Here is a 19547-nt window from a genome sequence, read left to right on the forward strand (position 1 = left end):
AAGTCAAGGAATAACACATCCACTGCTTTCCCCTCATCCACAGAGTCAGTTATCTCCTCATAGAAGGCAATTAGGTTAGTCAGGCATGACTTGCCCTTGGTGAATCCATGCTGATGCTCTTCGCGGATGCTCTTCAGACTAAGACAATTTTCCTGTGGCACCACTGAACCTCTGAAAAACACTCAATCCTTCAGCTCATGCCCACCTGTGGTGATAGCAACAGAGGCTCAGATGGAATATGGGGGAAGAGGTTAAAGGGAGAGTGCCAGGGCACAGCTGGCAAGGTAAATGAAGCAGCTGGAACATGCCCCCACTTCTGGTCCTGTCAGAGCAGGAAAGAAACTGACAAAGCACTTTATAAAACCTAGTGCAGTTGGCAATCATTGATTCCTCTCCCACAAGTACGGTATGTATATTGGAGCTTGAAATTACCCTGATTTTGTTATCTACTTTCTTTTTTGCTGAAGAGCAAACAAACATGACACAACTCTAGGCTCCATCTGCTGGTCCTAGAAACAGCCAAATTCTGTCTTCAGTTACACCTGAGAAACCCTTAAACCTCAACAGGGGCGAACACATACAGGACAGAATGTGGGCCGCTGAACGAAAATAGTAAAGAAATACAAAGTGACTTATTTCTTTTAATTTCTCAGTAAACAGGTAATTCTCTTGTTTAAAAAAAAGTTACGGGATATTCTCTTCCTTATTAGCCATTTAAAGATAGTTCAAATCTAAAGGACATTCCATATTTAATATTCAAATAGTTTAATTAAATGTATTTTCTGTTTTGCAGTATGACAGCTGTAATGAAATCAGCAGATGGATATTTTCAAAGTACAAATGCCAAATATATATTAACTGTACAATATTGGGTAAGTTTATACCTTAATCTACTTATGTAACCAGGTCAAATTTGAAGTCTTATTATAGGAAACAGACACACAAATTCACAATATTCAAATAGATTTTATGCATACATTTCCCCAATTGCCTCTTAGTAACTTATATGCACTTACTGTTCTGTCCTGCGGGACCTTTTCACCTGATTTCACTTGAGAACTGAAAGGGAAAAGAAATCCCTCCTCCCACAACTCATTAAAAAAAAAAAAAAATTCTCTTGGAACCTGGAAAAATTTCTTATGTAATAATAGGGCCGCCAAAAGGGGGGAGCAAGTGGGGCAATTTGCCCCAGGTCCTGGGCCCCACAGGGGCCCCCACGAGTATGTTGGAGGCTCCCCCCACCTCCGTCTTCCCCCATCCCCCAGCGTCTCAGGTGGTAAGGGGGCGGGGCTGCGAGCTACGGCCGCAGGAGCTCAGGCCCCGCTGGAAACATCACGCCGCTGCAGCGCTGGATACGGCGCGCTGAGGCTCCGGGAGAGTGGGTAAGCGGCATGGTAAAGGGCAGGAGCCGGGCACCCCCCCCAACCCCATCCCCCACAGCCCAGACCCCCAGCTCCGAGCCCAGCCCCTCTGAGCCGGGCACCCCCCGTTGCCCTGACTCCCAGCTCTGAGCCCAGCACCTCTGAGCCGGGCACCCCCCCGACCCCATCCCCCCACAGCCCTGACCCCCAGCTCCGAGCCCAGCACCTCTGAGCCGGGCACCCCCCCGACCCCATCCCCCCACAGCCCTGACCCCCAGCTCCGAGCCCAGCCCCTCTGAGCCAGGCACCTCCCGACCCCATCCCCCACACAGCCCTGACCCCCAGCTCTGAGCCCAGCCCCTCTGACTCCATCTCCCCACAGCCCTGAGTCCAGTCCCTGTGAGCCAGGCACCCCCTAACCCCATCCCCCCCACAGCCCTGACCCCCAGTTCCAAGCCCAGCCCCTCTGAGTGAGACACCCCCCCTGACTCCATCTCCCCACAGCCCTGAGTCCAGTCCCTGTGAGCCAGGCACCCCCTAACCCAGAGCCCAGCTCCCCACCCAGCCCTGGGCAACAGCAACACCACCCCCAGGCAGCGACAGCCCATTGGCACTAACCATCACCATGACCCAGCAACAGCCCATTATGTAATTGCAAATGTATACATACCATTAAAGCATTTAATGTTTTTAATAATGTATTTAGTGTTTTTTCAAATTAATTTTTGAATGTATTTCACTAGTTATTTTTTACATTTCCAAATACATGTTACTATAGTATTGCAACTTTTTTTTATGGAAGGGGCCCCCGAAATTGCTTTGCCCCAAGCCCCCTGAATCCTCTGGGCAGCCCAGTGTAACGACAACACCAAGCTGACCAACATTTGTTTGTTTTTAATGTAGTACCTAAACTGGTATCTCTTTATGCTAAAAAGCATAAATCTTATTTCCTTTGTGTTGTAGTTACTACCTATTACACATACCGCCATGTAACCATTGGGCAATCAGAATACTTAGGTCCCAGTTCTGGAATACACTTTACATGGGTGGGGATCTGTGGGTAAAAGATCCTTAAGTGGGCAACATATTGCATGAGTGGGATCTTAATTATATCCATTTTTGAAACAAGAGCCTTTCTTGTAAAGATATAGGGTAACATTCTCATATCTGTCATTATGTACTATTGTTGATTAATATGCAACAGGTAACTGGATGCAGTTAAATAGCATTTGCTATGTAATCACACGATACTTGGGATCTTGTGTCTACTCTGTAAAGTAGGATACAGGAATACCAAATTAAGGAGATATTTGTCTACTTTAAAAAAAATCACACATATATTGCCAACATGTTTATTTACCTATATTACAACTGTTCAGAAAAATGTTTAAAGTACAGTTTATATTTATTTTATTTTTACTCTTTATGCCTTTGCATTCTTTCAGATGGACAATGAAAATCCATTAAGTCTATTTTACTTTCAATTTCTAAGTAGGATAATGTTTGGGTTGCAAACACAAGGTTTCTTTGTTTAAAAATAACCATTTCTATTCAAATTTTTAAAAATAATTAATAGCAACATTTTTATTGGTCTTGGGTTTTCAATGTTTCAATTTGAACCAAATTTCAGTTTATAATGTCTATATAAAGTCACACAATATGTTTTCATAATTTAATACTTCAATATTAAAACAAACACATCAGAACTCAAAAAAAAAGTTCTACGGGAAAATTAGAAGGACACTGTCAATTTACAGAACATGTTTCTGTTAAAATATTTTACCTCCTACGGTGCATAGGTGGTTCCATGGTTTCTACAGTTGTTCCTGTGTTCAAGACCAACACAGCAACAAGTGAGAAAAATATTTAAAAATGCATAACCACAAATATTGGTCAGAGGACTCAAAGGCAGGTGAAACACTTAATTTAAAAGAAAATGAGTTAACTAGATATAAAATTGATGTCCCTTTCATCAATTTCAGATCTAATAGAGTCTCCAGACTTAATGATAATTTACACTTGGTAGCTGGACCCAGCCTGAGGTGGCCTCCGTTTTCTACATAGTCTCTTTCCCATCCTTCAAACTTCTTTGAAGCTACCATGCTAATCCCTTGGCCACCTTGGATTTGTTTTTTCCTTTAGCCCGTTTTGCCTTAAGCTTCTTCCTCTGTCTGGGATTCATCCATACTGGGTACTGTCCATGTTGGTCTAAAAGATTCTTTTTGTTTCTTTTAATCTGTGTGTCCATCTTCACTTCGTCTGAAAAAAGAAAGCATTTACAAAAGTCAATAAAAACATCTGAATCAGCTTCATACAGGATACTTAGAAGCACTAGATTTACAAACAGTAACCGAAATAATCTCTTTTCAAACATGCCACAATTTTTTTAGTCTCGGTATTGACAGTATCAGGAGTTTCCATAAGAGATTTGTTTGTGCCTCCAAAAAAATGCAACACAGGGTGATCCCTTCTAAATAATGCTGTTTGCCACGGCAAAGAAGCGGGTCTGGAGTGTGCATTTGGTCAGATGCTCTTCCCCAAGCCAAGTATCTGCTGCTGAGAGCAGGCGATAGCTCGATGTGGGAGGGAGTGTGCAAACCCATGGAACTTAGGAGCAGGAGCTGGTAATGGAGTCTGTTGTTAGGAGAGAGGAACAACATGGACTATGCTATTACAGTTAAGAGCTACTATTGATTATAGATATTGTCTTTTCTCTAGTGTTGATGGGTGAAATGAAGGGTCACTAGTACCAACTAGAATGAAAAACAAGTTTTTTAAAAAAGCAATTCCCCTCCCCACCCCCCTTGCTACTCCATTCCAGGCTTGAAAACCAGAAAGGTGGTTGTGGGGAGGTGCACGAGGGAGGAAGTGGTTGCAGGGAATCCACGAAATAAAGGCGGATGGGAGGGTGGCACACACAGGGAGCTCTTGGGAGGAATGGAGGGATGCAAGTAGCCCCATAGGTGTGCTCTGAGCTCAGCCAACAGAATCCATGAAGTGTCTGACCCACAGCATAGATTCACAGCTGTATGTTTCAGAACCTAGGTTGTTTTTTCCTCTGGAGACCAATAAATAGCGCTGCAAAGTTAAAATCAAACTCACCACCTTGATCTTTGACTTTCTCGGGAGTGACGACCGTTGCTATTTCTTTAACCTCCTCCATTACAATATCAGCATTTGCTTTCAGAATGTTCTTTAACCGGCTGAGTTCCTTCGGCGCATTCTTCTTCCTTTTCTCAGCTCGCATCTTTCTCTTCCATTTACTCCTTAAACTCTTGGCCATTTTTCGTTTTAGCTGAGATGAGGGAGAGGTGCCCAAAAAACAACAAACTTAGCTTCCAAAATTGGACACTTCACATTTAAACCAACCACTTCCCCTCGCCCCCCAACAAACCCCGGACCCCGAGTGGGCGCGGAGAAGCCCGGCCCCTAGCCCTGTGCTGAGATGTGGGTGGGCTCCAAGCAGCCCCACTCACTCGCTGGACACAGCCGTGAACTGGCCCCGCCCCCGGGCCGCGTGCAGCCCACGTGCCCCGGGTTTCCCAGGTAAGAGCGGGCGCGGCCCGTGGGCTGGAGCGCGGCTCAAGCGGGGGGAGTCGCTACAGGGGAAAGGTCTCCGCCCAGACCCGCCCCGCGACACTCCCAGGCGGCCGCGCATACCCCTCCCCCCGTGCGGGAAGGCCCCGGCGGAGCACGCGACCGCCGGGCTCGGACGCTTCACTGGGCAGGGGCCGCACGTGGGCACCTCCCGGCCGGGCCGGGGCCGCGCGCTCCATAATCCACTCACCGAGAGTCGCACGGAGCCGGCTCCCCCACGCGCCCAACTGCCAGTTACTCAACAGCACTTGCCTTCCGGTGTCTGTGCGGCGCGTGCGCAGCCCTGCGGGGCGGGGTACTGGTGGAACCCGTACACGTATAGAGCCACATCAGGGGGCGGGGCTTATGAGCTGCTGAGTTAACCTGTTCAGAGCGGGGGCGGCTGTAGCAAACGTCTCCTGAAAAAGGGAGTGCGCGTGGGGCCAGGCACGTGGTGACCAGCGCGAAGCTGGGGTCCCTAGCTGGCACGGGATCAGTCTTGGCTGGGCCATGCATCCTCTCTGCAGTCAGTCTCCCAGGGAGCTGCTGTGCAGCAACAGCAGCCCTGCGGCCAGACCCCTGCTGGTCTTGGAGCAGAACAGCTACAGAAACTGAGGCATTACCCAGTATTCTACAGTCTCTAGAGCAGGGGTTCTCAAACTGGGGGTTGGGACCCCTCAGGGGGTTGCGAGCTTATTACATGAGGGGTCATGAGCTGTCAACCGCCACCTCAAACTCTGCTTTGCCGCCAGTATTTATAATGGTGTTAAATATGTAAAAAGTGTTTTTAATTTATAAGGGGGGGGGTCACACTCAGAGGTTGCTACGTGAAAGGGGTCACCAGTAAAAAAGTGTGAGAGCCACTGCTCTAGAGTCTAGACAGTGGGTCACTGTTTGCAAGGCACTGCTCCTTTGCCCAGGAGTACAGAGACAGATCTGAGCTGTTGAATTAGACACTAGTTTACTTAGAGGAAAATGCTTTATCTAATAAAAAGCCCCCTGACGCAGGGTGAAAATACCTAGGAGAACTTGGTCCTTCAACAGTTAATAAACGTACACATTAGCTATACTGGAGGATGGCTAAGTTAGTCTTCCTGGCTTTTGTTTCACGATTGATCATATTCTGATACTAAATCATGTGTTCAACACATCCAACATTTTATTTGCTGATAAAACCCGAGGAAAATAAGGTGCTATTTTCTAGATAAAACAGTAAACACACACAATGTAAATAACCCCAAAGACTGAGACATGTGACCTTGTTACTAAACATTTAAAATTTTATTATATTTCTTAATACAGCTCAAATATAAGAGCAAGTAGAACATTCATTTACAGTCCTCCTTGACCAACATCTCAGCAAGCCAAATGCATACCTGGTCTTAAACTATCCCAGTTCTTTATTGCTAAAAACAACTTTCACTTTGCCTCCCCTTACTGGCATTCCAAAATTTCACCAGCCTGGAAAAGAGAACCTACATTTCAACAGTACCCAGGTCTCCCAAGTTACAAGTACTGCTGCTAAGCAATGGTTTACATTTTTAGTTCTCTCAGATATGTGATTTTTGGAGCTCTCCAATTCATACAGCTAGATGAACAGATTTTAGGATTACGATTTTCCAATCTTAATGCATGCAAACATTTATAATTCAATGGTGAGTCAACATTTTTATATGTGCAAAACCACATTCCATCTTTCAATGATATTTATGTTAATCAACAGCTGAAAGATAGATTGCTCAATTATTTATTGCCTAACTCTCTATATTGTTCTGTTTATACTTGACCTTGGTAATAAAATAATCTCATAGCTCTAAACCAGAGTAGATTAAAATATTTTAAAGGAAGTGTAGTTATGTTTTACTAGTTAATAATTCCAAGGCTTTCAAATCAAGAGCCCACTAATATACATTTTTAGAATGACAAAATTTTAGCTTATGTAAAATATCACTATACACTAACAAAATGAAGAGGCTTGATTTTATACTATCCAGACAGACTTATGATTCCAAAGGAACCATCCAGAACAATTATAGGATAGCAGAAATAAAATGATGGGATTTTCTGACTGTTCATGTTAGGGCTATCAGAAGTTGACAAGCATTTTCATCAAAAGCTACCTTGGTCACAAATAAAGCCTTTACAAAAGTAACTGAAATGGCTGCAGTGTGCAATTAAAGTAAAATATATATTTTGAGCAGAAACTTATCAGTTACATAAAACCCTTTCATTTCTAAGAAAAAGATTCAGTAACCATGGAATGGAAAAACAGGAAAATTCAGTCTCAAAATATACTGCAGTTTGTATATAATCAAAACCAACCTTATTTAGACACAACCCTCTATAAACCAAATTTAACTATTTGAGGAGGAGTTTCACTACAGATCGCCTACAATTATTTTTTATTTAATGCTTCTAGTAGGCGCAGCAGGTGCAAGAACAGATTGATGATATCTAAGTAGAGATTAATGGCAGCCAATATATACTCTTCAGGGGACAGTCTGTGCATCAGCAAATGAGTGTCATAGATGATAAATCCGCAGAACAGCAGCGCTCCCGCAGCAGCAAACAACAGCTCTATTGTCTCACTATAGAAAAACAGCTATAACCAAATGATAACGTGAGAAGGGAAAACATTTGTAAGTTCAAATTTCTTATACAAAGGCACTTTAGTATGAAAACAAAATTACAACTAGACAATTGTAAATATTTTGCCCTTGTACAGGAATATACATATTGCTAAAAGCCAGTAGTAGAAGAGGAAATTCCAAACTTTTGTTTTCCTCACTCAAATTAACACCCCCACCCTTGAAGTCTTAGGTCAGTGTCGCCATTCTTCTGGGAGATGTGAATTAGATATGATTTACTTCAAAACTCAGTATATTTACACATATACTAATGATTCAGTAAGACTAGTCACGGTAGTGAAGTTAAGCATATGCATAAGTATTTGCAGGATAAGGGCCTAAATGAGCTGGGGGGGTTGCTACTGGGTGACGCAAAGTACTGCCCAGGGGCTAAGCACACTGCTGTTGCAGTATTCCAAACTCAAGGAGTAAGACAATGACAAACTGAACATGTATTTTCTGCAAAAAAGTGCAGGCTGTATGCTAGAGCCAGTTTACCAAAAACAGACAAATTCCTACCAGGCCTTCAATGTTGTCTATCCCAGGGGTTCTCAAACTTCCATTGCACCACAACCCCCTTCTGACAACAAAGTTACTACATGACCCCAGGAGGAGGGCGAAGACTGAGCCCCGCCACCCCCTGGGTGGGGGTGGAGTTCGGGCTTCTGCCCTGGGTCCCAACAAGTCTAATGGTGACCCCGTTAAAATGGGATCCCAACCCACTTTGGGGTCCCGACCCCCAGTTTGAGAACAGCTGGTCTATCCCTATCATTCCAAATTTGTGTCATTAGAAGCAATGCCTCAGAGGAAGCTCTACTTTCAGGACAGTAATAGTGAAGGACAATGAAGGAAAAAAAAAGTGGCCATCCTGCCTGCACCCGGTCAACCCAGAAATATAGTTTGATTAAGTTATTTCCCAATCAAACATACTCCCAATTTTACAGTGCCAAAAAAAACAGCATCCTACTGAAATCAATTTGAAAAATGTGGTCAAAAGGTTACAACATAACCTGTGCCAATAACGTTCATAGACTGCATCAGCAAATACCCACCGCTTTTAATCTTACAATATAAATGAAAGATTTCTACAAAATGGTGACTGAGCAGTACATTTTAAGTTTAATTACAGATAATTCATCACTACATTAACTTGTAGTCAATTCCCCTTAGAGTTAGCCAATTGGAGACACATACATGATACATTGGCTTATTATAGATCAAGGATAAAATTATCAACAGCACCCAAGTGGCTTAGGAGCCCAGGTCTTATTGAAAGTCAAAGTGTATTGAAAATCAGACTGATGATCCTAAGTCACTTTGACGCTTTTGATAATTCTATTCCAAGATTGTATAGATTTTACTCTGAGTTCTCAAGCATGTCCTATTCTAACAATTGTACTCTTTTAAAAATATATATATAATTAGGTGCTAAGTATTTTGTTTTAGTTACTAATTATGTCAAACAATCACTTCTAGCCCTGAACACAATATATCTTACCCTCAGGAGACTGGAGAGGATGAAAATCCACAAGCAAGCAAACAGCCTGGAAAAAAAAAGACATTTGTGTGTTAGCTATATTACTATTATTTCAAAATTTTCTTCAAATTTTTACATCCCACAGAAAAACACCTTGAATAGTCTAACATTTATTCGCATATATATGTGAATACACACAAATACCCCCTCACACCCACCCACCTCTAAGATGCCAACCCTAACATTAAATCTCTCTGTTGCAGGTAGCAATAAAAACTCCTGTTGATGATTTGCTATTTGAAAGTTCCCTAATATTTCAGTGAAAAATACAAATAAATAGTTTGCTAGTGTAATACTAATATTATCGTTTTAAAATTGTTAACATAAATAACAAAACTGCAAAATAAACTATTTGCCAAAGGAGGGGCCTATATAAAAACAAAAATTAAAACTCAGAACACCCATAAGATTCCCTTAAATAAATTACACAACTCAGCTTTCTGTAGGCCTGACTTTTATTCCTGTATCTGTAATACTTGTGCTTTTAAGATAGTCTGATAAGGGAACCTACCCTGCTCCAAATTTGCTGAAATCTCTCTTGGACTGCAAAGTATACACAGTCAACCCAAGAAACACAGCAGTAGTCAGAATAAAAGCTTGTAAGACAACTGATACATCATAGAAAGTCACTGTAAACGGAAAAAAGTAAATCATCATTTAAAAAATAGTACACTATGCATATAATAGAACAAGATTTTTGATTTAATAAATGCTTAAACATCATGATGAGTTTTTTATATTTATAGACTGTCAATGTGAGAGCTGGTTAGATTTGACCTAACAATCTTGAGACTCATACGTACAATACGCATGTAACATATGCTTCTACGTTTGCTGGTTCTTAACATTTCTGGTATAGGGTTAGCTTTCTTAAATGGGCATGTCAAATCTTTTGTACCTGTGCTAAAAAACACTGTCAGACTTGTGCAAGGAAAGCCCAATCCAAGAGCAGAGAGGGAAGAGAGAGTACTAATCCCATTCCTGCAATGGGAAAGTGGCATCTTTTCTTCTGCTCTTTAACAGTCAAGTCATAGGGGTACAAAGCAAATGTAGAACTTCTATTTTTTCTATTTAACAGGAAGAAAGAATGACAATCTGATTTCCTCCCTCTGCTCCCGTGACTTTGCTACACGTGTTGAAATCGTGTGCAAATCCAAAATAAGAGCTCCATCACCAGCCAGGCCACATTTGGCAGTTTTAATCAGCAATGGGTGCAACGTGTCCGATTCCTTTCCCTATTTCTGTCTGAAATCAACAGGCAGTATTAGAATGACTAACGTTTACCTGTAATAGCAACAGTCAACGCTTCCAAAAGGGTCTATGAGAAGAAATAGAAAAAAAAAGCATAAACTAAAGATATTCATATGAAAACACTGTACACATTCGCCAGTTTGTAGTTTAAGTATTTTGCTACATAATATTTTACTATATGTAGAATGTACCGTGTGCTATAGAAACATGTTAGTTGATTAAAAAACTTTCAGTTTTAAAAAATAAAACTCTCAGTAAGACAAAAAATGGAAAATACAGTATGTCTTGCTATCCAGTAGAGAGCATAATTGTTAGGCTGTAAAATAAAAATTACATGTATCTCCTTCTCCAGTTATGCTACATGACAATTTTAAGTAATGTGCCTAACAAATTTCCCTTAAATAACAATAAAAAGGTAGGTAGGTTTATCAGAACTGTTATTATAACTGAACTGTTTTCAGTTTCTCTGTCTGTATATTTTTCAGTATTAAAATACTTTCTTAGAGGGAATTTTAGGACTATGAGGTGGAAGTATGTACTTGTGTCCTTAACTTCTTTCCCTTGACCAATTAGCTTGAAATCAAATCCACTACTGTTGTATTGGCACAAGACTGAAACAAAACTTGGAATTTTCCTTCGTTTTAATATTCATTAAAGAAACATGAGGGGGAAAAACAGTTTTCGGAACAGTACCTTGGCTGTTTTTATCCTGTTTACTCTTGGGAGAATTCTGTGGTACTGCATGCCTGCAGAAAATGCGCCCCCCCCCCCCCCCAATTCCTTTGCATCCCTGCAGAAAATGACAGGGAAGCAAAGGGAAGCCAAGGGCGGGGGTGTGGGGATGACCATGGGTGCAGTCCAAACAGAGGTGAGGTATCGGGGGCACTCCCCCCCTCCCAATTTCTGCAAGCGCAGAGCTGTCCAGCTGAAGGAGGCTGTGCCTGGGCTCCAATGATTCTGCAGCTGAATGCTGCCTCCTGGGTCCTAGTGCCAGTCATGCTCTCCTATGTGCTGGGAGCCTTCCTGTTTTCTATGCAACAGTGAGTGTCCACAGTGGGGCTGGGTAAGTGGGGGGTGGGGGAAATGAGGGAAGGAGGTGGGGGGGGAGGGGAAGAGGCAGTGTGGAAGGAAGGAGGGGTGGAACAGGGCAGGGGGAGGAGGATGGAGGAGTAGCAGTGGGGGAGGAGGAAATGGGGAAGAAAAGGGGATAGGGGAATCGTGCGGGGAAGCAGGAGCCCAGCATGCGGCATCCGCTCGGCAGCAACTGGGGCTCCCCCATTAAGCAGGCCCATTGAACCCTCACCTCGACGAGCCCCAGCCCCCTACACCTGGACTCCCTGATGAGCCCCCCACCAGATCCCAACCCCACTGAGCCCCAACCAGCTGCACTTGGACCCCCCCCAGCCCCACTCCCTCAGCACCCAGACCCCCCCCGCCAAACCCCATCTCCCATACCCAAGCTCCTCTCCCCCCGCTGAGCCCCAACCACCTTCACCTGGATCCCCTGCAGAATCCCATTGCCCCTGCACCTGGAACCCCCCCCCCCCCCCCCCGAGCCCCTGTGCATCCAGATCTGCCAGTGAGCCACCCGCACCCAGATTGCTGCACACAGAAACCTCTCACCCCACACCTGGATCCCGCCCCCACTAAGGCCCTCCACACTTGGATCCTGCTGGGCTGAGCCTGCCTACCCACACCTGGTATTTCTGGGGCCAGCCCAGCCCTTGCCACTGCATCAGGGTCGGGTGCAGCCTCACTGCCAAGTCCCTGTACTGGAGGAGGTGGGGTCTTCGGGGTGATTCCCACCTCAGTGCAGCCAGTGACCTGTGCTCCCCACTGCCATGCTGGAGCCACATTTATTTACTGACCAATAAAATTTGCAGAATTTTAAAATATTGCTTGCATAATTTTTAGGCACAGAATTTCCTCGGGAGTACCTGTTCTGAGCCCTCACTTTCTTTAAATCTATTATGTCCCAAACTTACAGTTTTGTCCTATCCTTTTTGCAGTGTGTAATGTTTAAACTGTTGAGGAAAACTATTGGAATGCAACATTCCATACTGTACTTGGATGCAACTTTGACGAAAACTATTTTAAATAACTGGAATAAACCCTGAAATTTTTCTGCATCACAAGTTCAGAAACAGAAAAATATAAATCTACATTCTAATTAAGATAACTGACCCCCTGCATGGTTTTTGGAGAAAACATCCTTGTGTCTTATAAGACAGGAGAATCTGGTAGCTATCTTCAAATTTGAAGAATACAATTTACACCACTTCTTCCAAGATGTCAAAGCCAGAGGAATGCTAGTGGTGCAACCAACGCGCCTCTTTTTGGCAGACTGAACTGTCCCATTACTTGGAACAAGAATTCCTTAGGCTGTCAGAGGGTGACTGTGATAACTACAAAATTCTACATTGGGCTGACTGGTAGTTATATACTCTCATGCATGGGAATAAAAATTTGAGATTAGCTCATTCATATGTTCTTTGAATTGGAAAGATGCTCAAAACTCTTAACACCAAGAAGGAGAAAATAGATTTTAATCTTCTACAGTAGAAGCCACTACTGGTTCCTGTCAGCAACTGTGCTTGATCTCTGTTATCAACTATTTAACGGTTTAGTACGTATGGTAACATAGAAATTTCCTTGAGTCCCATGTTTCCTATTCAGCATCTTATAGCCAAAAAAAGGCCTTAAAGTCAAGGGAGATATTAAAAAAGAAAGAAGACAAAAAAAAAAGAAACGAAAACTTTGCTGAAGCCTATTTAAAGCCCCAAGACAATGTATTCTTTCCATAAGGAAGCTTGCAGAAGACTGAATGGAGGATATCAGGGAACAAGGTGTGGCCGAAGCATACAAAAATTCAAACGGGCTAAGAATTTTATACTATACTTCGCAAAAAGGTACAATGAAATAAATTAGCAACCACTGGTTTGTTTTAAAAAGCTGTTTGCAATTAACATTTTCATTAAGCATTACTCTTGTAAAGAATGAAGTTATAAGGATACTTACAAATCCGAAGAGTAGGTATAAATTAACAGGATGCTGATGTCTATACAGGGTTAGTGCTAAAATCATAACCAAAGATCCAAGCACAGATACCAAAAGCAAAGCAGGGCTGTAAAGTTTGACACAGGAAAGTCAGAGTTAAATAAAAGTAGTAACACTACTTCTCAGGTTTTCTTAAGAAGCTAATACTTACACCATATGTCTACAGTAACACTAAATTGAGGGGTGTGAGAGTTCCTTATACCAAAAGATACAGGCTGTTCAGAGATCTATTAGCTGGATCTAAAACAGTGATCTATTATGCTTGTGTTTGGACGGGAAAAAATAAGCCTATTACATATGCAAAATGTAAGAAGATATTGTTGTTAACTGTAAATAAAAAAAATCCATAATACTTCTACACATGGGCTCTGATTGTGCAAACACATACGAGTAATTTTATGCTCTAATCACACAGAATTCAACATAAACATTAACTAGTAATTTGCTGCTGAAATGAAATGGATAAAGTAGTTCCCCAAGCAAAACATAAAAAGTTTCTGAATTAGATGGGGGGTTTCCAGCTATGGCCATGTCTACACTATAGAGCTTATAGCACTGTTGCGCTGCTAGTGCAGATGCTCTAAGCTGATGAAAGAGAGCTCTCCTGCCGACACAGCACTGTCTACACCTGCGCTTAGGTCAGTATAACTTATGTCGCTCAGGAGTGTGTTGCTCATTCACACCCCTGAACAACAGAAGTTATACCGACCTAAGCTGTAGTGTAGACATGGTCTATAAATATAATCAAGTAAATATTTTATACGCAACAGAGGGTCCTGTGGCACCTTTAAGACTAACAGAAGTATTGGAGCATAAGCTTTCGTGGGTGAATGCCCACTTCATCAGACTTCTCAGGAAATCCGGAGATAGCTGAGAGTGCTGGTGGCATAGGGTCTGAGTAGGGAGTCCACATATCCAGACAGTCCTTCAATGAGAGTGCCAATGCCCAAGATGATGGGGCGTCCAGGATTTCCAGGTTTGTGGATCTTGGGTAGTAGATAGAATAACCCCGGTCGGGGCTCTAAGGGTATGTTGATTTGTTCCTGGGTTAGTGTAGGGAGTGTCCTGAGTAGATGGTGCAGTTTCTTAGTGTATTCCTCAGTGGGATCTGAGGAAAGTGGCTTGTAGAATTTGGTATTGGAGAGTAGTCTGGCAGCCTCCTTCCGGTAGTCAGACCTGTTCATGATGACAACAGCACCTCCTTTGTCAGCCTCTTTGATGATAATGTCAGGGTGTGGATGGCATTGCATTCTGCACGACTTAGGTTATGAGGCAAGCAACGTTGTTTTTCCACAATTTCTGCCTGTGCACGTTGGTGGAAGCATTCTATGTATAGGTCCAGACTGTCATTTCGACCCTCAGGAGGAGTCCATGTGCAGTAGTTCTTCCTGTCTGATGAAGTGGGCATTCACCCACGAAAGCTTATGCTTCCAATACTTCTGTTAGTCTTAAAGGTGCCACAGGACCCTCTGTTGCTTTTTACAGATTCAGACTAACACGGCTACCCCTCTGATATTTTATACGGTATCTATTATATAGCATTTTGTGATGCTGTTTTATTGAAATTGGAGAGAAAAGAAAAGTTAAGGCAAAATTACAAGAGCGTATGTGGCACAGTGCCTGAGAGGGAAAGTTCTAGATAGAATCATACAGATGGAAAAACAACTCAAATAGGATCAGTTGTGGTGAAGGGACACTAGTAGAAACAGTAAGGAACATTGGAGAGCAGTGGATACAATTTCTGAGGCAGAAAGAATCAGGTATGTGAAGAATTTCAGGGTAATTCTCAGTGAGTCAGCAATGGCCAGGAAGCCAGAAATGGTGATTGAGGATGGGGCGCGATATGGTCCAGCTTCCTGGGACACGAAAGTGACAGTTTGACTATAGAGCATCCAAATGCTGAGTCAAAAAGCAGGGATTTAGGAAGACCATAAGAAAGAAAACGGCATTAGGTGAGATATGAAATGATTAAGGCATGTATCTCAGCAGAGAGAGGATCAGGATATGTAAGAAGATAGGAAAGAGAAATATGGGAAGAAAGTAAACAAGATCTAGTCAAATTCTAAGATTTCTAGAGAGAAATACAATGAAAGAGAATTATAGAACCAAAGACAAAGAAGGTGTTCTACTCAGAATATATCTGGGAGATGTAAAAATATTAATATCATTAAATATCCTTTCTCCCTTCCCTCCCACAAATTCCGAAGTGACCATTGCACTAGCTACATTTTACTTTTTGAAAAGATTTCCCATTTCATTTAAGAACTTTACCTTTCATGCACAAACGTCTGAACTGGAGTAGAGTAGAGAAAAATCGCAGACGTCACTGTGGTCAAAAGAACTTGAATTGAAAGAATACTGTAGACTTTTCGTAGAAAAGCTGGGATAAAGAAACAAAAATGACATGTCACCTTTGAATACTCATTGCTGAATCACATTTTAAGACTTAAAATAGACAGCAAATTCAATCTGAGTTTGCAATGTGACATGGAAGCAACAGAAACTGACATAATTATTGAACTGCATAAAAACATGTCACAGAACAAAGCAGTAACAGTCCTTTCACCATACAGCTCTGATGCACCTGCACAGTATGTGGAGATATAACTAGGTGCAACGGGATGAAAGAAAGAAAATTTAGGCTATTAGATCATAAAACAGTCTCCCAAGATGGTAAAAGACCCTTGCTTGGGATATTACATAAAAAAAGACCGGTGAAAAATCCTGTATTGGCAGACACACGGTCCCAAATGATTTAAGTGTATTGAATATGTTTATAAACACAGACCCACACATTTAGAGCAAAAAAAGTCTCTTCACCTTGTCACCATCTGAATTCTTAAGATCAAGAAAAATTCTGTTTTTCTACACCTATAGTAGCTATTTTCCCTTCATTCAAAACCTCCAGTCTCCCTAACTTTTTAAAAAGTTATTCTAGTTCTAGAAGCCAAATTTGACATTTATGTTTCCTCCATAGCAATGCTTAAAGCAACAGAGGGTCCTGTGGCACCTTTGAGACTAACAGAAGTATTGGGAGCATAAGCTTTCGTGGGTAAGAACCTCACTTCTTCAGATGCAAGAAGTGAGGTTGTTACCCACGAAAGCTTATGCTGCCAATACTTGCATCTGAAGAAGTGAGGTTCTTACCCACGAAAGCTTATGCTCCCAATACTTCTGTTAGTCTCAAAGGTGCCACAGGACCCTCTGTTGCTTTTTACAGATTCAGACTAACACGGCTACCCCTCTGATACATAGCAATGCTTGAAGTTCAAACTGAATACTAGAGACTAAATCACCTAGTGAGAAAAAAAGTCAAATCTGAATAGAAGAGTTCACAGCCTCTTTCCTGCATTCTGATAAGAGATAGTACCTCAAGTAAGGAGGGTGAAATTCACCCTTGTGCAGAATGCCAGTGCAAGGCCTGTGTCCTGCTTAAACCGGATGTAAGTGGTGCACTGACTTTCTGCTGATTCTGCATAAAGATAAATTATATCCAGAAAGTTAAGAGAGTAACATATCAATTAAAGCTATAACCATCAAGTGATGGATTAAGCAGATGGGATAGCAGGAAATTCCTCTTACATGAATCTTAGAATTATCTTTGAATCCACTTTTGATAATAATACAAGTTGACCTTCCCCTGGACTGTACTCATCCTGGGTAAGTGCTTGGTGAATTACCCTAGATTGGGTACTAGGAGAAAGAATAGCCACACGGTGTTTTTAGACCTACTGAAGGGAGCTGGCTTACAACGCCTGCCCCTCGGATTGCAGCACTCGGAGCGTACGCAGGAAAAAACAGAAAGTGAAACACTGGCAAAGCCAAGCAGACTAGGACCGGTCCGCCCCAGCTGAGAGCGAAAGCAGCAGCCGGGGGTTGTGGGGCAGCGAACCCAGAGTGTCACCACCTTGGCTACCGGGGGACCGCGGGGTAAAGGCCCCGCGGGGGAGGGGAGGGCAGGGGGGAGTCCAAGCTAAAGGGGGCCCCGGCAGGCCCCGCAGGGGGAGCCCCACACGCTAACGGGGGGCTCCGGCCCGAGTCTCACCCATGCGGATGTGGACACTGGCCGAGGCCACGTTGCTGCCGTAGTTGAAGTCATCCTCGATGGAGGACCGGGGGTACCGCGGATCCGCCGCCGCCTCCATCGCCACCGTCACCAGGCCGGGCGCCTCCGTCCGTCCGACTGTGGCTGCAGCAAAGCAACCGACGTTCGCTCCGCGGGCTTCCGGGTGAGACAATCAAACTCCGAGACACCGAGCCAGCCACAGAACCGCCGAGAGCATCGATCGCCGGGCATCCTGGCTCCCTGCGGAGCGCGCCTGCCAGGGATGAAGGCGGAGCGAGCGGCTCCTGGTGGGGCAGGCGGGTCTGGGACGTCAGCGCCCGGGCAACCCGCGCGCGCCCCGAAGGAGAACGACACCCACGTTGCTCCCGTCGCTGCGAATACTAGTTCTTGCCTCCGTGGCTGCGGACAGCGCCCGACCGCACGTTGGCGGTTCCCGTTTAGCCGGGCGGGATATTTCCTCCACACTAATTTAACCCTAAAATCCTTTATTAAACCCAGAGCCAAATGGTGTTTATACAGTTGCGCTAAGCCTGCCCCCAAAGCCTAACTAATAGGCAGGCTACTATACCCAAACGGTAACAAAACATTTATAAGCATTTGATCAAGATATTTACAAATGGGCTAAACCCACTGGTTTAACCCAGGGATGCTTAGACCCATATCAGTCCGGGCCAACATGGTCAGGCAGGTATTAGCAATGAACCCTTTAAAAGTTTACTTTTTATACCCTTGAACAAACAAGCAAAGCCATTGCCAGTCACTGACTTCAGCTAAAAACTAATTTAAGACAGTTCACCCTTCTTTTGACTCTGAATCCATATAAGATTTTCAACCTCCTTTCTCTCTAAAGCCTTTCTTCCCTATCTCTTCCCCTCCTTACTGACAAACAGTTTTTCCTTTGCACCTGGGTTCACATAGGCCCTAATTTTTTAAATAACACTGGTATGTGGGGTGGGAAGAGCCATGTGGACTTATTTTAAGACAAATTCTCTTTGTCTTACTTAAAACCATCTGCAGTCAACCCTATATCATCAGTAAGAGGCCTTCTTTTTAAAACTTCCCCTTATTACATTAGTTCTTCTTTGAACCAGACATCCTCCCAATTTCATTCCTTCTGGCCTTATGACTCATTACCTTCAACAGGGCCGGCTCCAGGCACTAGCCTGGCAAGCAGGTGCTTGGGGCGGCTGCTCCGGAGAGGGGCGGCACGTCCAGGTATTCGGCGGCAATTCGGCAGATGGTCCCTCGCTCCCACTGGGAGCAAAGGACCTCCCGCCGAATTGCCGCCGCAGATCGCGATCGCGGCTTTTTTTTTTTTTTGGCTGCTTGGGGCGGCCAAAACCCTGGAGCCGGCCCTGACTTTCAAGGTCTTTCTTGCTAGTTAGGGCCTTTCATTACAACACATATTTCTTTAGCCTAACTTTAATTCTCTAATTATATATTTATTCAATACCTCATCTGGTAATTACACCTCCAGCTGCATTGCAAACCTACCTGTCTGTAGCATCAATGGGAGTTGAGGGTGCTCAGAACCTCCAGGGGTTGCTCAGCACCTGGCAGGGTTAAGCCCTAATTCACCATTTCTATTAAATAAAGTTCCTTTGTGATATAGCAACACTGAATTTGATTTATAATAGATTTTCTTTAGCATGTGGATAAATACGTACCATGAGAATCTACGATGTATTTCACATTAACAGCTGAATATAAAGTGAATATTTAAAAAAAAGGGGTGGGGGTTTATAAATATATGTAGAATTAGTATTTGTAGGAAAAGTTATTCACTATACTGACACTATACTGACACAGGTCTGTTCCACTCACTGGGATGGTTTTGTGAGGCTTTAGATTTGTTCTCGTCTCCTGGAAGCCTGTTTTTTCTGTTTTAAAGCCTGAAATGTCTAAGGGGAAATGTGAAGGTTGAAAAAGCAGCTTCTCTAAAAGGGTTTGCCTCAAAATTATTATGTGGTAGTACATCGCTTTCCTCATTGAGTCAAAGTAAACAACAACTATGTTCTGTAGAAGTTTTCAGAAATTATTAATAGAGGTAAAGGTGGCCTTTGGCTCTAGAA

At 43.3% G+C, this 19547-nt stretch overlaps 2 protein-coding genes across 3 annotated transcripts; both read right to left on the reverse strand.

Moving 5' to 3' along the window:
* Window positions 1-2699: 2699 nt before the first annotated feature.
* Window positions 2700-5506, reverse strand: LLPH (LLP homolog, long-term synaptic facilitation factor). 2 transcript variants are annotated; one of them, XM_005295550.4, is made up of 3 exons: window positions 5149-5506; window positions 4464-4656; window positions 2700-3620 (listed from the first exon to the last, which is right to left on the reverse strand). In XM_005295550.4, exons 2-3 carry the CDS (start codon window positions 4642-4644, stop codon window positions 3457-3459), a joined length of 345 nt encoding a protein of 114 aa, XP_005295607.1. In that variant the 5' UTR covers window positions 4645-4656; window positions 5149-5506; the 3' UTR covers window positions 2700-3456. The 2 variants fall into 2 exon arrangements, with proteins under 2 accessions (XP_005295607.1, XP_005295608.1); XM_005295551.4 differs by having other exon boundaries at window positions 4467-4656; window positions 5149-5291.
* A 685-nt stretch (window positions 5507-6191) lies between these two features.
* On the reverse strand, window positions 6192-17918 carry TMBIM4 (transmembrane BAX inhibitor motif containing 4). The gene is made up of 7 exons (XM_005295549.5): window positions 17455-17918; window positions 15681-15789; window positions 13371-13476; window positions 10386-10419; window positions 9613-9730; window positions 9063-9108; window positions 6192-7539 (listed from the first exon to the last, which is right to left on the reverse strand). Exons 1-7 carry the CDS (start codon window positions 17552-17554, stop codon window positions 7333-7335), a joined length of 720 nt encoding a protein of 239 aa, XP_005295606.1. The 5' UTR covers window positions 17555-17918; the 3' UTR covers window positions 6192-7332.
* Between the last annotated feature and the right edge of the window lie 1629 nt (window positions 17919-19547).

This window comes from Chrysemys picta, chromosome 1 (assembly GCF_011386835.1).
Source record: "Chrysemys picta bellii isolate R12L10 chromosome 1, ASM1138683v2, whole genome shotgun sequence".
Classification (NCBI taxonomy): Eukaryota; Metazoa; Chordata; order Testudines; family Emydidae; genus Chrysemys; species Chrysemys picta.